This window comes from Canis aureus, chromosome X (genome assembly GCF_053574225.1).
Source record: "Canis aureus isolate CA01 chromosome X, VMU_Caureus_v.1.0, whole genome shotgun sequence".
Taxonomy (NCBI): Eukaryota; Metazoa; Chordata; class Mammalia; order Carnivora; family Canidae; genus Canis; species Canis aureus.
Genome location: NC_135649.1, coordinates 78,462,012 through 78,481,784, shown reverse-complemented (window position 1 = coordinate 78,481,784; position 19,773 = coordinate 78,462,012). Strand labels below are relative to the sequence as shown.

At 37.4% G+C, this 19,773-nt stretch overlaps 1 protein-coding gene across 4 annotated transcripts in view; it reads right to left on the bottom strand.

Annotated features, from left to right (window-relative positions):
* WNK3 (WNK lysine deficient protein kinase 3) overlaps nucleotides 1–19,773 on the bottom strand; it is a 159,596-nt gene that overhangs the window by 81,408 nt on the left and 58,415 nt on the right. For all 4 annotated transcript variants that reach the window (XM_077889328.1, XM_077889327.1, XM_077889329.1 and 1 more), the window contains exons 9-10: nucleotides 19,537–19,730; nucleotides 19,292–19,441 (exon numbers count right to left, since the gene is read on the bottom strand). In XM_077889328.1, the coding sequence (XP_077745454.1) occupies nucleotides 19,292–19,441; nucleotides 19,537–19,730 (344 nt within the window). The remainder of the gene's footprint in view (nucleotides 1–19,291; nucleotides 19,442–19,536; nucleotides 19,731–19,773) is intronic.

Here is a 19,773-nt window from a genome sequence, read left to right as displayed (position 1 = left end):
AAACAAAGTAGTAAAAATAGAAAGCCAAAAATCAAAACAAAGAAGAAAAAAAAAGAGAACAAAAAGAGGGAAAAGAAAAAAATGGGAGGATGATGATGGTGAAGAAGTGGTAGTGGAGAGAGAATGTAGTCTACCTGAGGGGTCCTAGAGAGTGATCCTCTTTGTTCTGAGTGTATTTTGTTCTGTATGTTAGAAGATGCTCAGTCCCAAATTTATATAAACCAGCAATACTTCTAGAAAGCCCCAACATTGACCACCAAAACATAAAGAAGATAAAAGAGGGGGTCAGAATGGGAAGGAAGAGAGAATATAATCTCACAGAATGAACCCATACAGTGTTCCACTTGGTTTTGTGTGTATGTTGGTCATGTTTTAGAAGGTACTAACTTCACCACAGAAAAATAAAATGAAAAAAAAAAAAGAAAAAAAAAAGAAAATGAGGTAGAAAAAATTAAAAACAAAACACACACATACAAAAAAACACAAAACCCATATCTTGTATATCTACCAAAATTTTTTTTAATTTTTATTTATTAATGATAGTCACACAGAGAGAGAGAGAGAGAGAGAGAGAGAGAGAGGCAGAGACATAGGCAGAGACATAGGCAGAGGGAGAAGCAGGCTCCATGCACCGGGAGCCCGACGTGGGATTCGATCCCAGGTCTCCAGGATCGCGCCCTGGGCCAAAGGAAGGTGCTAAACCGCTGCACCACCCAGGGATCCCTATCTACCAAAATTAAATTGAATATGTTGAAGGGAATGCAGAAGTGAAAAATATATCTAAGACATGTAATTGTAGAAATATGGAAGTCAAAAAGGAAAAAACTTAAAAATGAAGAGCTGGTAAAATATTGTAGTTAAGGTGGGGAAAAGAGAAAAAATATTGGAAATTTTTAGTCTGATATAAAAACGAGTTGTAATGGAAAAAGAAAAGAAAAAGAAAAAAGGACCCTCTAGTTCTATATACTATTTTCTCTCAGTCCTGGAGCTTCCAGTGCTGCTTGGTCAGTAAACTTGCTCTTCCCTTGTTCTTTCAGGTGGTCTTCTAGGGAAGGGGTCTGCTATGCTGATTCTCAGGTGTGTGTGCCTGGGAGGAGATCCTCCTGTCGGGCTCAGTGGGAGCTGTTTACCCCCTGAGTCCTTTGTTACCTAGACGCCTCACCTCTCCCAGTCACAAAGTGAAACAAAGAGGAAAAACAACAATGGCAGAAGCCAAATTTCCAGCTTTGCAGTCAGCACCCACTTGTAACTAACTGCAGACTCCCAGTTTGCACTTGCCTAGATGTTCCTGGGGGCAGGCCAGGTGCACTGATCTGCATAGCTTGCTGGGCGCCCAGCAGCAGGAGAGTTCTCACTATTCAGTGATCTCCCCATTTCCGCCTGTTCCAGGGGGCACGGAGGATAGTCAGGTTTGTCTGCTTGGGCACCCTGAGATCCGGGGCCCTGTGCCACTGGACCCGCGCTCCCAGGGACCGCTTCTCTCAAAGGGATTGGGGCACAGCCACCTTCGTCCGGAGCCAGGCTCTAAGGTAAAAGCAGCTCTGGAGCTGGCCCCCCTAACTGACTGGCTTTTCCCAAATGCCCCAGAGGGCTGTGGCGCCCTTTACCGAGATTTGACCGTGGTTTGTGGTGAGCTTTCCCCTGGGCACCCCTTCTCTTATAGTGACTCCAGGAATCTTGAGGCTTCACTGCCCCTCCTGCTAAGCACTTTTCTGTCAGGGAAAACTCTGGCGTGGATTTAAAGTTCCTGCTTCTCCAGGGCTGGGCTTTCCTGCTTTAGCCCACCTACTTGTGGTTCCCCTCCCCCACTTTATTCTTTTTTATTTTTGGCCTTCCTATCTTGTTATAAGCAAAAATTTTTCTCTCTGTAGCATTCCAGCTGCTCTCTTTAAATCTCAAGTTGAATTCATAAGGTGTTCAGGATATTTTGAAAGTTATCTAGGTAAGTTTGTGGGGCCACATGAGTTGAGGACTCCTACTCTTCTGCCACCTTGCCCCTCTCTCCTCGAGACATTTATATTTTAAAAGTAGGAAGGGTAAGGAGACCTAAATGGAAGATTTCAATACTTGAAGTGGTAAAATGTCCATACTAGCAGAGTGTGTAGCTTACAAATATAGAGAATACCTACAGCAATCACAAAGTATACTATACAGCACAATATACTCAAAACAGTATATATAAAACAAGGAATCCTAAAAAAAAATTGCAAGTGACTCATAGGAAGGCAAGAACAAAGAAACAGGGAAGAGAAACACAAGAAAGGAACAAAAAGCAAATTTTAAAGTGGCAAACTTAAGTCCTAAGGTAGTAATAATCATTTTGAATGTAAATGGTCTAAATATACCTTTTATGGGAGATACTGGCAGAGTGGATTAAAAAAAATAAAACAGCTGGGTGCTTTCTACTAGAAACTTACTTTAAACACGACAAGATAAATAGGTTGAAAGTAGAAGTAAGGAAAAAAAGATATACCATGCTAACATTAATCAAAAGAAAGCAAGAGTGGATATGTACTATCAGATAATGTATACTTCAGAAAAGAAAATTACTAGGGATGAAGAGGGATATAATATAATGATAAAAAGATCAATCCACCAAAGAAACAGAGCCATCCTATATGTGAATGCATGAAACAATAAACCTTCAAAACAAATGGGGAAAAAATGAGCTAAAAGGAGAAATATATAAATCTACAATTATAGTTAGAAACTTCAGCATCTGGAACACCTGGGTGGGTCAGTAGGTTAAGTGTCTGTCTTCAGCTCAGGTCATGATCCCAGTGTCCTGGAATAGAGCCCTGGAGCTGGGCTCCCTGCTCAGCAGGGAGTCTGCTTTTCCCTCTGTCTGCCCCACCCCTACCCATGCTCTCTTGCTCTCAAATAAATAGTCTTTAAAAAAAATTTTAGCATTCTACTCTTAGCAATTGATAGGATCTCTAGACATAAAATTAGCAAAGATATAGAAAAATGGCAGACTAATATCTCCCATGAACTTCAGAGTCAAAAATCCTCAACAAAATATTAGTAAATTAAATCCAACAATGTATACAAAAAATTATATATTATGACCTAATGGGTTTATTCCAAGGATGCAATGCTGTTTCAACATTTGAAATCAATGTAATCTACAATATCAATAGCTTAAAAAAATCACCAAATTACATTAATTAACACAGAAAAGGCAAAGTTTCTCAGTAAATCAGGAATAGCCACTAGGCATTACCTCAACTTGATAAAGAGCATGTATGAAAAATCTATAGCTTACATCATTCCAAATGGTGAAAGACTTATTAAAGTTTTCCTCTAAGCTTGGCAACAAGGTAAGGATGTTCATTTTCACCACTCTAATTTTTCAATACAATATTCAAAATTCTAACCAGGACAATAAAAGTAAAATAAAAACTAAATGGCATATAGAGTATAAAGGAAGAGATTAAACTGTCTCCATTTTGGAGATTACATGATTATCTACATTAAAAAAAAGTCCCAAGGATTCTACCCAAAAAACTCTCCTAGAATTAAGAATTAAGGTCGGCAAGGTCATAGGATACAAAACACACACACACACACAACTGCATTTCTATGTACTAACAATGAACATGAGGAAACTGAAATAAAAAGCAATACCATTTATAATATCTCCAAATAAAATTTTTTTTAAGATTTCATTTATTTATTCATGAGAGACACAGAGAGAGAGAGAGAGAGAGAGAGAGAGGCAGAGACACAAGGCAGAGGGAGAAGCAGGCTCCATGCAGGGAGCGTGATGTGGGACTCGATCCCGGTTCTCCAGGATCACACCCTGGGCTGAAGGCGGCGCTAAACTGCTGAGCCACCCAGGTTGCCCCCTCCAAAGAAAATTAAATACTTAATTAAATACTTAAATTTAACCAAAGATGTTATGTATGCTGAAAATTATAAAATGATAGTGAAAGCAATCAAAGAAGACTTAAATAAATGAAAGGACACTGCATTCATGCACTGGAAGACTCAATATAGTAAAGATGTCAATTCTCCCCACATTTATATATAGGAATAATGCAATTACTATCAAAATCCTGGCAAGAAAAAAAAAATCCTGGCAAGATTTGCTGTAGGTATAGACAAGATTATTCTAAAGTTTATATGGAAAGTCAGATGTCCTAGAATAGCTAAAATAATCTTTAAAAAAGCTAAATTAAATTTAAATAAAGAATTAAAAGAAGACAACAGTGGGAGAAATCACTTTATTCAATGTTTTTTATGTAACTATAGTAACCAAGACCTACATGATTAACAGAGAGAGACATTAATGAATTAAACAGAATAGAGAACACAGAAAAAGACCCACACAAATATTCCCAACTAATTTTTGACAAAGACATAAAAAACAATTCAGTGGAAGAAGGGTAGCCTTTTCAACAAAGGATACTAGAGCAATTGAACATCCACAGGTAGAAAAAAAGAAAGAAAAAGAAAAACCCTGAATTTTAGCCTCACACCTTCTAAAAAATTAACAAAATAACATAGACCACCTAGATCATAAGTGAAAACTACAAATTAAAAAACAAGAGAAAATCAAAGTCTAAGGCTAGGCAAAGAGATTCCACATCAAAGACAGAATCAATACCAAAGAAATTGAAAAATGGGACTTCATCAAAATTTAAATTTGTTTTCTTAATTTCCTGAAAAATGCTTATATTTATATAAAGTAAAAATTATAAGACTGTACCATTATGGTTTATGATACATGTGGGTGTAATATATGTATTTATATATTATATATTAAGTACATATATATATTCACATATATATGAGCGTATATAAAACAATTATAGCTTAAAGCCTAGAGGGAATAAATGGTTACATGGTTCTTATATTTTATATAATATTAAATAAAATATGAAAGCCATGTAGAAACTGAAGAATTAAGAATGTAAATTAAAATCCCTTAAAAAAATCCCTTGAGGAACCACACACACACACACAAAAAATACCACTGAAAAGGAATATGAGAAACTTTTAGGGGTTTGGGAAATGTTCAATATCTTGATTGTGGCATATATCTGTCAAGTCACTGAATTGTACACCGTAAAAATATATGCAGTTTACTGTTCATAAATTATACCTGAATAAAGTTGTTTAAAAATGCAAAGATCCATAACTAACATCATACTTCATGGTGAAAGACTCAAAGCTTTCCCACTAAGCTCAGGAACTATACAAAAATGTCCTCTCTCACTACTTCTGTTCAACATGGCACTGGAAGTTCTAGAAAGAGCATTTAGGAACAAAAAGAAATAAAGGGCATCCAAATTAGAAAGGAAAAATTATGACTATTCCCAGATGACATGATCTCATATACAGAAAATCCTGAAGAATCTACACAGAGAATAACTATTAGAGTTAATAAACTAATTTAGAAAAGTTAGAATATAAGAATACACAAACATGAGTTATATTTCTATATATTAGCAATGAATAATCCAAAAAGGAAATTAAGAAAATTCCATCTGTAACAACACAAAAAAGAATAACTTAGGAATAAACTTAACAAGGAAATGTAATACATGTACGCTGAAAACTACAAAATGTTGCTGAAAGAAGTTAAAGAACACCTTTTAATGAAAAGACACCCCATATTCATGGTTGAAAGACTTGTTATTATTAAAAGACTGAAGGAAACATACTGAAGGAAACATTCAGAGTTAACACAATTTTTATTAAGGTTCATTATAAAGCTGATTCTAAAATCACATACAGGGAATCAAGAAGAGCCAAAATAGTCTTGAAGAAAGAAAACAAAGTTGGAAGAATCATACTTTTATGGTCAACTGATTTTCAACAAGTATGGTAAGTCAATAGGAAAAGAATAGTCTTTTCAATAAATGGTCTAGGAAATTTGAATGTCCACATAAAAAAAATAAAATTGGACCCCTATCTCAAACTATATACAAAAATTAACTAAAAATGGATCAAAGACCTAAAATTAAGAGCTAAAACTTAGAACTTTTAGAAGACAAATTTAGGAGAAAATCTACATGATCTTGGAGTAGACAATAGTTTCTTAGATACAACATCAAAAGCACAAAGCAACCAAAGAAAACAAGTAAGTTGGGTTTTATCAAATTAAAATTTTTTGAGCTACAAAGGACACTATCAAGAATGTGAAAGGACAATACACTGAATGGGAGAAAATACTGGCCAATCACAAATCTGATAAGGGTGTATCACCCAGAATACTTACAACTTAACAATGAAAAGACAAAAAACTTAATTAAAAAATGAGCAAATAAAAAAAGAGCATATGATTTGAATAGATATTTCTCCTAAAAAGAAAAAGGAAGCTATACAAAGGGTCTACAAGCAAAGGAAAAGATTCTCAACATCATTAGCCTTTAGGGAAATGCAAATCAAAACCACAATGAAATACTACTTCACACCAATTAGGACGCTACAATCAAAAAGACAAGTAATAAGTGTTAATAAGGATGTAAAGAATTTGAAATCCTTATACCTAGCTGGTAGGAATGTAAAACGGTTATAGCTGCTTTGGAAAATTTGGCAGTTTCTCAAAAAGTTAAACATGGAGTTACCATATGGCCCAGCAATTTCCCTCCTGGGTATCTAACAAGAGAAATGAATGTTCACACAATAACTTATACACAAGTGTTCATAGCAGCATTATTCACTACAACAAAAAAATAGAAACAACCCAAATGTCAGTCAACTGATGAATGCATAAACAAAATATATCTATACAATGGAATATTTGGTTATAAGAAGGAATGAAGTACTGATGCAAGCTGCCCCATGGATGAACCCTGAAAACACCATCATAAGTGAAAACCGGACACACAAGAACATATATTGTATGATTCTATTTATGTGAAGTGCCTAGAATAAGCAACTAAATAGACAGAAATAAGAAAGTGAATGGCAGGGGCAACAGAAGTAGGGATAGAGAATAAAGAATCACTGCTAATAAATATGGAGTTTCTTTTTAGGGTGATAAAAATATTCTGGAATTTGTGGTAGTGGTGATGGTTGCACAACCTTGTAAAAATACTCAAAATCATTGAATTGTACACATTAAAAGGAAGAATTTTACGGCATGTGAATTATATCTGAATTAAAAATGCCTAGATAAATAAATTTGATAGAAATTGTGAAAACACAAAAGAATATTTAGCTGAAAAGACAACAGAAAAATTAAAACTGGGGACACCTAGGTTGCTTAGCGGTTGAGCATCTGCCTTCAGCTCAAGGTGTGATCCCGGGTGTCGGGATCAGCTTCCTGTGTGGAGCCTGCTTCTCTCCCTGCCTATGTCTCTGCCTCTCTCTATATATATCTCTCATGAATGAGTAAATGGAGACGGAAAGGAAAGGAAAGGAAAGGAAAGGAAAGGAAAGGAAAGGAAAGGGAAAAGGAAAAGGACAAGGACATTAAAACTAGATTCCAAAAAGAATTTTTTTTTACCCAAAGAAGCCTGAAGAAATAAAAATACAGAGGGATAAAATGAAAAAATAGTAAAATGGTGTATGTAAATTTAGTCATGTTATCATATCATCATTTCAACAGATACAGAAAAAGCATGTGGCAAAATTCAACATCCACTCAAGATTAAATATTTTTAGTGAATTAGGAATAAAGGAAAATCCTTCATCTGATAAAGGCAATCTAGAAAATTCTATAGCTAACAGTGTACTTAATGGGGAAATATTGAGCACTTTCTCCTTTACACCAGAAAAAAAGCAAACTGAACAGTGTCTTCTTTGCTATTTAACATTGTACTGGAGGTTGAGGCCAGTGCAATAAGGTAAAATAGAAATAAAAAGCATAAAGATTAGAAAGGAAGACATAAAACTGTTTCCATTTACATATCATATTATTTATATTGACAATCCCAAGGAACCGATGAAATAATAATTTGAACTTTGTAAAGTCACAGAGTACAAAGACAAAAGAAAAAACTATTTTATTTTATATACTAACAGCAAAGAATTAGAAAATGTCTTTTAAAAGTCAGTTCCGTTTATAGTATTGTCAAAACATAGAGTATTAGGTATAAGCTTACCAAAAGATGAGTTCTGACCACAACCACCATACACACACAAATGATATGCCAAAATCCCATATTATAAAACATTGCTGAGAAATGAAAGAAGATGTAAATAAATGAAGAGATAGGCCATGTTCCTGGGTTGGTAGATTCGATATTGTTATATCATATCTTCCAAACTTATCTACAGATTTAACACAATCCCTACTAAAATTCCACCAGATACTTTTTTTGTAGAAATTGTCCATGTAATTCTAAGATTTATATGGAAATGCAAAGGACCTATAATATCCAAAGAAATCTTGAAAAAGCAAAACAAAATAGAAAGACTTATACTACCTAACTTCAAGATATATTATAAATCTAGAGTAAACAAGACAGTGTGATAATGGCTTATGGACAGACAACTAGATCAATGCAACAAGATATACAGACCAGAAACAGATTCCCATTTATAAAGTTATTTTACTTTTGAAAAGGTACTAAACAGTCCAATGGGAAAAGGAAATCTTTCAACAAGTGAAGCTTAAACAATGGGATAGTCATATGGAGGGGAGAAAAAGAACTTTGAGTGCCTACTTCATACCACTCATAAAATTAATTTAAGAAATACCATAGACCTGAACATAAAACCTAAAACCATAAAGGAGGAAAGTATTTTTGTAACATGGGTGTAAGCAAAGGTTTCTGAGGCCACAGAAACAATAACCACAACAGAAAGACTTCATCAAGATTAAATACTTTGTTTCATCAAATGAAGTCATTACAAAAATTAATGAGCAGTCCACAGATTGGAGGATATATTCTTAGAACATATATTTGCTAAAGGACTAGTATTATCCAGCATATATAAGAACTCCTACAAGTCAAAAATGACAAGACCAACTATATCAGGCAAAATAAAATGGGAAGATTCCTTGAGTAGATACTTCACAAGGAAAAATACACAAAGGCCAATAAATACATGAAAAGATGCTCAACAACACAGTCATCAGGGAAATGCAAATTAAAACCATAAGATACGGGATCCCTAGGTGGCGCAGGGGTTTGGCGCCTGCCTTCGGCCTAGGGCGCGATCCTGGAGACCCTGGATCGAATCCCACATCGGGCTCCCGGTGCATGGAGCCTGCTTCTCCCTCTGCCTGTGTCTCTGCCTCTCTCTCTCTCTCTCTCTCTCTCTCTGTGACTATCATAAATAAGTAAAAATTAAAAAAAAATAAAATAAAATAAAACCATAAGATACCACTACACACCCACCAGAATACCTAAAATGAGTGTTGGCGAGGGTGTGGCACTCATTTATTACTGGTGTTAATGTAAGTTAATGCAACCAATTTGGAAAACTGGCAATTTCTTAGAAAACAAACACCTATGCCAAGGCCTAGTGATTCTACTGCTAGGTATTATCCAGGAGAAATAAAAACACATTAACAAGAAGACTTCTACAAGAATATTCATAGCAGATTTATTCCTAATAACCCAAAACTAGAAACCACTCAGGTATTCATGAATAGGGTAAACAGATTTGGTATATTCATACAATAGAATACTGCTCTGCAGTAAAAAGATTACTGATATACACAACATGGATTAATGTCAAAAACATACTGAGTGATAGAAGACTTATACAAGAGTATATACATCATATAATTCCAATTATATGATGGTCTAGAACAGGATAAACTAAGGTGAAAAAACAATAGCGGTCGACTCTGGTGGGATGTGGGAGCTACTGACTGGGGAGGGGCACAAGCGAACTTTCTGCAGTAATGGCAGTACTCTATATTGGGTAGGCAAGCCACAGCCTGCAGGCCAAAGCTTATGAATAAAGTTGTACTGGAACACAGCCATGTCTATTTTCTTACACATTGCCTATGGCTGTTTTCATATATGTAATAGCAGAATTGAGTGGCTGCAACAGAGACTATACAGCCCACAAGCCTAAAACAGTTACTACCTGGACCTTTACAGAAAATGTTTGCCAATACCCGGTCTATATTTTGATAATGGTTTGAGTAACACAAGTGTAAGCATCTGTCAATTCTCACTGAACTCTAATCTATGAATTTTACTGCATATAAATTTAAACTAAAAAAAAATAAATACTGAGTTCTAGCCAATGATATGAATGCTGAAGTATTTATGAAGTATACTCATGTCAACAACTTTAATTGTGAAATGTGCCAGAAAAATGAGATGGATTGATAAATGAATAAAGAGGGATATATGATTGAGCAAATGCAGCAAAAGTTAACTGTAGATTCTAGTTGGTAGGTATATGGGTATTTATAATTTTTCAACTTTTCTGTATCTTTGAAATTTTTTAATTTTAATAAATAAATAAATAAATAAATAAATAAATAAATTTTTTAATTTTTAATAAAAAATTTTGGGGAAAATTTTTTAACTAAATAAGGAAAGTATATAGCACATGCCCACAGAAATGAACATTCCAACCCAAAATACTTTGTGAAGAAATTTATTCTAAAGAAATAAATCCCAGAATAGCATGCTTTGTCTGAAGAAACTTTAACTGCAAAGATCTTTATTAATCCTTGATCATTCCTGTTAGCAGTCATCTTGTACACAGTGAATTCATTATGATTTATGACCTTGATGAAGAGAGAATTTTATAAAACACACAGTATTTGAGATAGTAGCTTTTGGAAAAGTAATAGCCATTACTAGAAAACTCTTACAGTATAGCACACCTTTTATCTAAGGACCTCAAAGCATTTTATTAGTCAAACTCAATCAATTCAGAGTCTTTAGAGTTATCTAAATCAGACCAAAAGAGAGATAGAAAAAAAGAATAACCTGGATTGTCAATTCCTTCCTATAATTAATTCAATCAATCCCGAGTTAACTAAATCTCAATGAAGTCATCATGCCCTCCCTTAGCAGGGAGGATGCTATCTTACAAAGAGGCTGGATAGTGTACTGACTAAGGGCATAGCCTCTGCAGCCAGGTAGTCTAGATTCAAATCCTGACCGTCCTGGAACCTGCCTGAGCTTCAGTTTCCTTATGTGTAAAACAGGTAATGAGAGCCACCATTCACATAGTACTATTCACACAGGATAGTACATGTAAAACCATTAAGACAGTATTTGGCACCTAGGAATCACTTAATAGTGTTCATTATTATCATCTCATAAAGGCAAATGCTTTATTATAAATGTGGAATAAGATAATCGCAGGCTCCTAACATTTTACAACTAACAATTCCACTGGCCCCCTTGCTGTTCTTCAAACATGCCAGACACTCTCCTTCCTTGGGACCTTTGCACTGGTTATTCTCTCTGCCTGAAAGGTGCACTGTGGAATGCCTCACCTCCTTCAGATGTTTGCTTGAGTGTCACCTTTTCAATGAGGCCTACCCTGATCACCACCTTATTTAAAATTACAAGCTGCTTTCCCCCTCCTTATCCTGATCCACATTTCCTCCAATCTCCTGGGACCATACTATAAATGTACTTACTATTAAGGTTATCGACAGTCTCCCCCCATTAAGAAACAAAAGCCAATGACAGAAGGGATGTTTGTGTTTTATTCACTGATACATCCCAAGGAGGTGTTTGGATGTTTTATTTGTTAACATCACCTGGTTTAATGCCTCCAATTTTACAGATGTGGAAACTCCAAAGAGACTTAAGTCAAGTCCACACACTGAGCTAAGGGAAAGATCCAGGGCTAGGGACTATGGCTCCCTGTCCAATGCCGTTTCTACCTAGCTCACTGTTTCCCTGACCTTTGGACATTAAAGAAAAATCACAATCATCTATATATCCCCCCTCAGGAAGACATGCCTTCGGAATTCCTAGGTTTCACAAATGCTGTTGTATCTGTAACATAAAAATGCTCTGAAAGGGATGCCTGGGTGGCTCAGAGGTTGAGTGTCTGCCTCTGACTCAGGGTGTGATCCCGGGGTCCGAGATCGAGTCCCACATTGGGCTCCTGGGAAGGGCCTGCTTCTCCCTCTGCCTGTGTCTCTGCCTTGTTCTCGGTATCTCATGAATAAATAAATAAAATCTTTAGAAAAAAAAAGAAATGCTCTGAAAGACAGTGGAAGACTGTACTGGAATACTAAGCGTTGACAGTGAACAGAAGAAGATGGATGATTTAAAAGAGCTATCCCAGGGCTTTGATAGAGGATCTGCTATTTTAATTGTTCCTGCTGACCCCAAAATGAGTGTTGAGCCAGAAGATGGCTGCCAGCATAGCTGGACAGACTGCTGCTAAATGCAAGCTGGCTGGTGTTGCACTAGGGTTTTCTTCAGGGGAAAAGTCTGACTGCTATCTAATGCCTGAAGCACTTGAGGCTGCTCTAAAGGCTGTATTACATATTGTTATTGCAAAGGAGGTATAATCTGTACCATGTTGGGGCACCTGGGTGGCTCTGACTCAATGGTTGAGCATCTGCCTTAGGCTCAGGGCATGATCCTGGAGTCCCGGGATCAAGTCCCGCGTTGGGCTCCCCACATGGAGCCTGCTTCTCCCTCTGCCTGTGTCTCTGCCTCTCTGTGTCTCTCATGAATAAATAAAATATTAAAAAATAAAAATCTGTACCATGTTTATAATGGCCTTTGACATATCTGGTAATGGCTGAACCTGGTTCGGTCCTGTGAAGGAGGTAACTGCTGTTGGAAAGTAGCATGCCTTTGACATATCTGGTAATGGCTGAACCTAGTTAGGTACCTGTGAAGGAGGTAACTGCTGCTGGAAAGTAGCATGGTGGCTACCCAAAGACTGCTGTTGATTTATGGGACCTTCTTGAATAGATGGCTTTTCTATGCTTATCTATAAGATGAATGAGTCATCTGCTGATGCTGAATGAAAGCTGAATGAGAGGGGGCACCTGGGTGGGTCAGTGGATTAAGTATCTGTCTGCCTTTGGCTCAGTTCATGATCCCAGGGTCTTGGGATCAAGCCCCACCATCAGGCTCCCAGCTCAGCGGGAAGACTGCTTCTCCCTCTCCCCCCACTTCCCCCTTGTGCTCTCTCTCTTGCTCTATCAAAAAAATAAAATCCTAGAAAAGAAAAGAAAAAAGAAAAGAAAAGAAAAGAAAAAAAAAAAGAAAGAAAGAAGAATGAGAAATCTGGCTTGGTGTTAGATGTGATTGCAAAAGCTGTGTAGAAAAGTATGGGGGCTAGATCTGGGCCTGCGAGGAAGCCTACTGAATGACGGACATCTATGCAGGGTGTTGAAGCTGCTCTTCCATGGCCCTTTGAGATGTAATGCTAATTGGGCTTCTAGCTGCTGGCGACTAAAATGGACATCTGGGGCAGCCCGGGTAGCTCAGCGGTTTAGCGCCACCTTCAGCCCAGGGCGTGATCCTGGAGACCCGGGATTGAGTTCCACATTGGGCTCCCTGCATGGAGCCTGCTTCTCCCTCTGCCTGTGTCTCTGCCCCTCTCTCTCTCTCTCTCTCTCTCTCTGTGTGTGTGTGTGTGTGTGTCTCATGAATAAATAAAATCTTTAAATAAATAAATAAATAAATAAGACATCTGCTTTTGATGGGGCTGCTGAGTGCTGAACATTAAATAAAGGCTCCATGGGATGTATCTGTATATCTAAGGTTGATATTAAAAATGTCTTTTGCTCCAACTTTGAAGAATTTCTACCACCTTAGGGTTGGGTTAAATAGGCTTGTTGGTCAGAAGTCTTTGCTACATAAGGTGGTACTGAGTGTAACTTCTGATGTGCAGAGTTTGTAATATGTACGTGCTTCCTATCAGGAGGGTTTACCGTGTATACTTACTGGGTTATGAAGGTTACCTGTTCAGTTATCTATCTGGCTGGTGTAAACAGTTTGTGTTGAATAATGGGTATGGTCAAGAGGCAGTAACTGGTAAGTAAACTCTTCTATAAACTGCACAGAGTAAGCTGCTTGGATCACATATGCTGCCTGGTCTGGAAAACGTGATGAAACCCAAGGTTGTACTAGAAAGGCAGGCTGCCCTTGGCCTAGGGCCAAATAAGAGGGCTGTACTGCAGATGGGAATAGATAAGAAGTCTGCATAGAATGGATGGACTATGATCCTGGTGGTTGCACAGTGTAAAGAGGATACTCCAGGGCTGATAGTGAATAAACATGCTGTGCTAGAGCCTGGATTGGGTAAATTAGCTGTGATGGGCAAGAAGCTTGTTCCTGGGCATCTATCATAAATGGCAGCTGCCCGGGAGCCTTCAAATGGGAAGTTCTTCAGGTGGTCCTGGATAAGCATGTTGAACAGAATAAGATGGCCATTCCAGGGACTGAATCACACTTTTAATACCCACCCTTTGGCTGCTGCTCACTTGCACCAGCTTCAGATACTCACAGAATACAATCCTACTGATCATTATTTTGTAGGATGCCATAATCTTAGGTTGTAAAATTAATATCTGCTGCTGAATAGAGGCTTGCAAACAAGATTTCTTCAAATGCACAGCCTTGCTTTGTAGCACTGAAGAACCTAGAGCCACAGATTCCTGATCTACTACTGGATACAGGTGGAATAATTAATGTATCTTTTGGGAAGGCTGATTGGCCCCTGAATGCCCTCCAGTGGAATTAGAAGGGAACTGAGCTGTACCAGCAGCAGTCTGTGCACAGCTCATGTATTGGGCAGAATGACTTGACAAAGCTTGAAGATAATTAACCAGTGAAAAACTAGACATCTGGAGCACCTGGATGGCTCAGTGATTGAGCGTCTGCCTTTGGCTCAGGTCATGATCCCAGAATCCTGGGATCAAGTCCCACATCAGGCTCCCCATGGGAGCCAGCTTCTCCTTCTGCCTATGTCTCTGCCTCTCACTCTCTCTCATGAATAAATAAATAAAATCTTTAAAAATAAATAGATAAAAAGAAACTAGATGTCTGATTAGTATCTGGTGATTTGGTTAATGCCAGATTCCCATTTCTAGGGTGAGGCTCAAGTTGAAGACCAACTGTTAGATATTCGGGAGTCATTTGTGAAGCATGCAATGTCGGAGGAGAAACTACAGAAAAAGACTGATTGTGGAATTTCAATGACTGACAAGTCTAAAGTCATAGATTTTGCTGAAGTTTGTCCATCTACTCCAAAGGTCAGCTGTAGTTCCTGGTTCTGGTGCAAAGAAAATTCAAATTATAAATGCATATACCATGCCCATTTTAATGGGCCTGTCCCAGACAAAATGATGGACAAAATAATATTATGTTCTAAAAATTCCAGCAAGTTATCAAAAAGGTGCTGGGCATAGTATTAGTACTACAAAAATCCTTAATATCATGAGTAAATGCTAGTTGAATACATTAAGGGATTGAGACCAGTCCCAGTAATATATTGCTCATGGCTTCTCATTTATTGCACTTGCCACATAATTCATTCAAACCCTGGCAGAGATTCAGAGTAACTGAATCTAACACCTTCACACACCAGACACTGGAAGTTCTAAGAAAAAGCTCAAAAGGATTTTAATAGCATAGCTACAATGAACACAGAAGCTTTCTAAAGAGGAGAGCAGAGAGTTGGCTGAATAAATATAGGTTGGTTGCAATAATTCCTAGAACTTGAACTACCACGTTCATAAAAAGACACCAATGGTCAAAGTGCTTGCTTATGTGGTTTCTATATATGGTGAAGACAGTCCAAAAAATAGCAGGTATGTGATATAGATGTATATATAAACAAACATATATATATGTATACATAGGGGAAAAAAAGACAAATCTAGAGGCTTTACCCACAAATGTAAACAATAGGTTGTCTCTAGCTGGAGGAATAACCGGTGATTTTCACTGTCTGTTTTATAATTTCATAGGCTTTATTTTATTTTTTAATTTCTATTTTTTATAATTATATATTTCAAATCCTTTTTTTAAGATTTATTTATTTATTCATGAGACACAGAGAGAGAGAGAGAGAGAGAGAGAATAAGAGAGAGGCAGAGACACAGGAAGAGGGAGAGGCAGGCTCCACGCAGGAAGCCCGACGTGGGACTCGATCCCGGGTCTCCAGGATCAGGCCCTGGGCTGAAGGCGGCACTAAAACGCTGAGCCACCTGGGCTGCCCATAGCTTTTATTTTTAAATGGGTAAATAACCTTCAATTTTTAAAACTTTTACATTTTGGAAACACATTTTAAAATACACATAACTGCATACTATGTGGTTGAACCCAAGTTAATTTAAGCATCCATTCAACACACTTTGCATGAAAGTCTTAAAAAGAGACAAACCATAACAAGAGCTCCATTTTGAATATGTACCATGTTACCTACAAACACCAGCCAAATACCAAGCACTGTCAACTCCATCAGATTAAATTTACCTCAGCAGACTTTTTTTTAAAGATTTTATTTATTTATTCAGAGAGACACACACACAGAGAGAGAGAGAGAGAGAGAGAGAGAGAGAGAGAGGCAGAAACACAGGCAGAGGGAGAAGCAGGCTCCACACAGGGAGCCCAACGAGGGACTCGATCCCGGTCTCCAGGACCACACCCTGGGCTGCAGGCGGCGCTAAACCGCTGCGCCACTGGGGCTGCCCTACCTCAGCAGATTTTAAATGTACCTGACATTTGTCAAGTATGTGTAGGCCTTCCCCTACAAAACTGTGAACTACCTGAAGGTAAGAATCATGTTTTATCTTACATCCACAGAAATGGCAGTCATTAAAAATTGTTGATGAGCCATGACTTACTATATACCAATCTCTTAAAAGAAACAGACATGCTGAGACGCCTGGGTGGCTCAGCAGTTGAGCATCTGCCTTTGGCCCAGGGCGTGATCCTGGAGTCCCGGGATTGAATCCCACATTGGGCTCCCTGCATGGAGCCTGCTTTTCTCTATGCTTCTCTCTCTGCCTTTCTCTCTCTGTGTGTCTGTCTCATGAATAAATAAATAAAATCTTAAAAAAAAGGAAGAAACAGACATGCCAGCTGCTAACTGAATCATATATAGCGAATGCTCAGACCATCTCATTCCCAAAGAAATAAGGCACATACAGGGGAGGGTAAGGTTGAGAAAATAAAATGCAGTGATGGCAAAAAGCTGAACCATGTGTCCAGGCCTCATTAACCAAGGGAACCAGATTATAATCTTAATATATGAACTCTCATAAAAACGGTTTACTCCTTCTCAGAAATGAATAATGCTGACTTTGAGAGTCAAAAAGACAAAAACATTTATTTCTCCTATAGAAATATACATGAATCAAAAAAAGCCAAGATCCAATAAAGAGTCCAATAACCAAAATATATAAAGAATTTATATAATTCAATATCAACACACACAAATAATCCTATTTAAAAAATGGGCAAAAGACATGAATAGACATTTCTCCAAAGACGACACAGATGGCCAATAGACACATGAAAAGATGATCAACATCACTCATCATTAGGGAAATGCAAATCAAAACCACAATGAAATATCACCTCACATCTGTCAGAATGGCTAAAACCAAAAACACAAAAAACAAGTGTTGGTGAGGACATGGAGAAAAAGGAACCCTCTTGGGAATCCCCTGGTGGGAATGCAAACTTGTTCAGCCACTGTGGAAAACAGTATGGAAGTTCCTCAAAAAAATAAAAATAGAACTATCATGATCCAGTAATTCCATTACTGGATACTTCCTTCAAAGAATATGAAAATACTAATTCAAAAAGATATATGCGCCCCAATGTTTATAGCAACACTAATTATAATAGAAAAATCATGGAAGTAACCCAAGTGTCCACCAACAGATGAATGGATAAAGAGGTGTGTGTGTGTGTGTGCGCACGCGCACAGAAATATTATTCGGCCATAAAAAAGAATGAAATCTTTTCACTTGCAGCAACATGGATGCATCTAGAAGGTATAATACTAGGTGAAATAAGTCAATCAGATGAAGGCAAATACCATATGATTTCACTCATATGTGGAATATAAAAAGCAAAACAAGAAAGAAAGAAGAAAGAAAGAAAGAAAGAAAGAAAGAAAGAAAGAAAGAAAGAAAGAAAAGAAAAGAAAAGAAAAGAAAAGAAAAGAAAAGAAAAGAAAAGAAAGGAGAGAGAGAGAGAGAGAGAGAGAAGCCAAAAAGCAGACTCTTAAGTAGAGAGAACAAAGAGTTACCAGAAGGGAAGTGGGGGGGATGAGTAAAATAGTTGATTGGGATTAAGAGTACACTTATCATGATGAGCACCGAGTAATGTATAGAATTGTTGAATCACTATATTGTACACCTGAAACTAATAGAACACTGCATGTTAACTATACCGGAATTTAAATTTTTCAAAAAGCCAAAAAAATTTTTTTAAAGCCAGAAATTTAGGGACACCTGAGTGGCTCAGCAGTTGAGTGTCTGCTTTTGGCTCAGGGTGTGATCTCAGGGTCCAGGATTGAGTTCCACATCCGGCTCCTTGCAGGGAGCCTGCTTCTCTCTCTGCCTATGTCTCTGCCTCTCTCTGTCTTTCGTGAAAAAATAAATAGAATCTTTTTAAAAAATTTTTTTAAATAAATAAATAAAAGCCAAAAATTTAGATGAAAGTGTTAAAAATTGTAAGCCTATAAAATACTATTTCCAATTAACTAGGGAAGAAATCCCTCTAGGGGTATCTGGGTGGCTCAATAGGTTAATGCATCTGCCTTCAGCTCATGTCATGATCCCAGGTCCTGGGATGGAGCCTCTGCTCAGTGGGGAGTCTGCTTTTCCCCCTCTCTTTGCCTGCCCTCTACCCCCACTCATGTGCGTACTCTTTCAAATATATAAATAAAATCTGTTAAAAAAAAGAAGAAGAAGAAGAAAAGAAAGAAAAGAAAAGAAAGAAAGAAAAGAAAAGAAAGAAAGAAAAGAAAAGAAAAGAGAAAAGAAAAGAAAAGAAAAGAAAGAAAAGAAAAGAAAAGAAAAGAAAAGAAAAGAAAAGAAAAGAAAAGAAAAGAAAAGAAAAGAAGAAAAGAAAATCCCTCCACATTCACACCAGGCTAGAAAAGTCTAATATAAAGAACAAACCATCATCACCAGGAGCAAGAGATCTGAGTCCTAAATAAGTTTGTTTATCCATATATGGAGTTCTCAGTTTCTTTTCCAATTATACGAGCAGTGTCTCAAGACTCTAGCTTCACAATGTTAAGCACATCCTCAAGAACATCTTAGGTGAAGGAAAACATAAACAACTTTTGGCTTTCAGGGAGTTTTACATAAACTATAATGAATTTGTGAAAGAGAGCCTTTGCTTGTCAGAAAATCTAGACAGTGTTGAATATATTTAACTGAATACAGAGCCTCTAAAATATATCTTACCTTCATCTGTGAGACCTTCTGGACATTTAATGGGGAAACCTGGGGTTGTGCGACAACTGGAGGTCCAAGGACACGTACAGGCAAAACAGAAGACTGACCTTGAACCAAAGGCAAGATGTGGGGCTGAGTCAGCTTTGGCTGCTGTTGCAGCTGTTAAATAAGAAAAAAAATATATTAAAGATAAACTCTCTCATTTACAGTAAATATATGGATTATATATTTAAAAATGTAACAGTTCACCTCACCCCTGAAATCTGCTGGTAATGTCCTACTAGCTGCTGGGATGGATAAATCATCCCTGGAACATTTCTTTCAGCCTGTGAGATGTTGGAAACCACTTGAGAGCCCATCATCTGGTCTGAGGAATAGGCTATACTAGGCTGACTTGAAGTATCTGAGTGTACAGCAGATCCAGCTCCCACTTCGGACAAATTGTCACCTATGACACAGAAAATAAGCAACAAGTAGAAGGAAAACTTGAA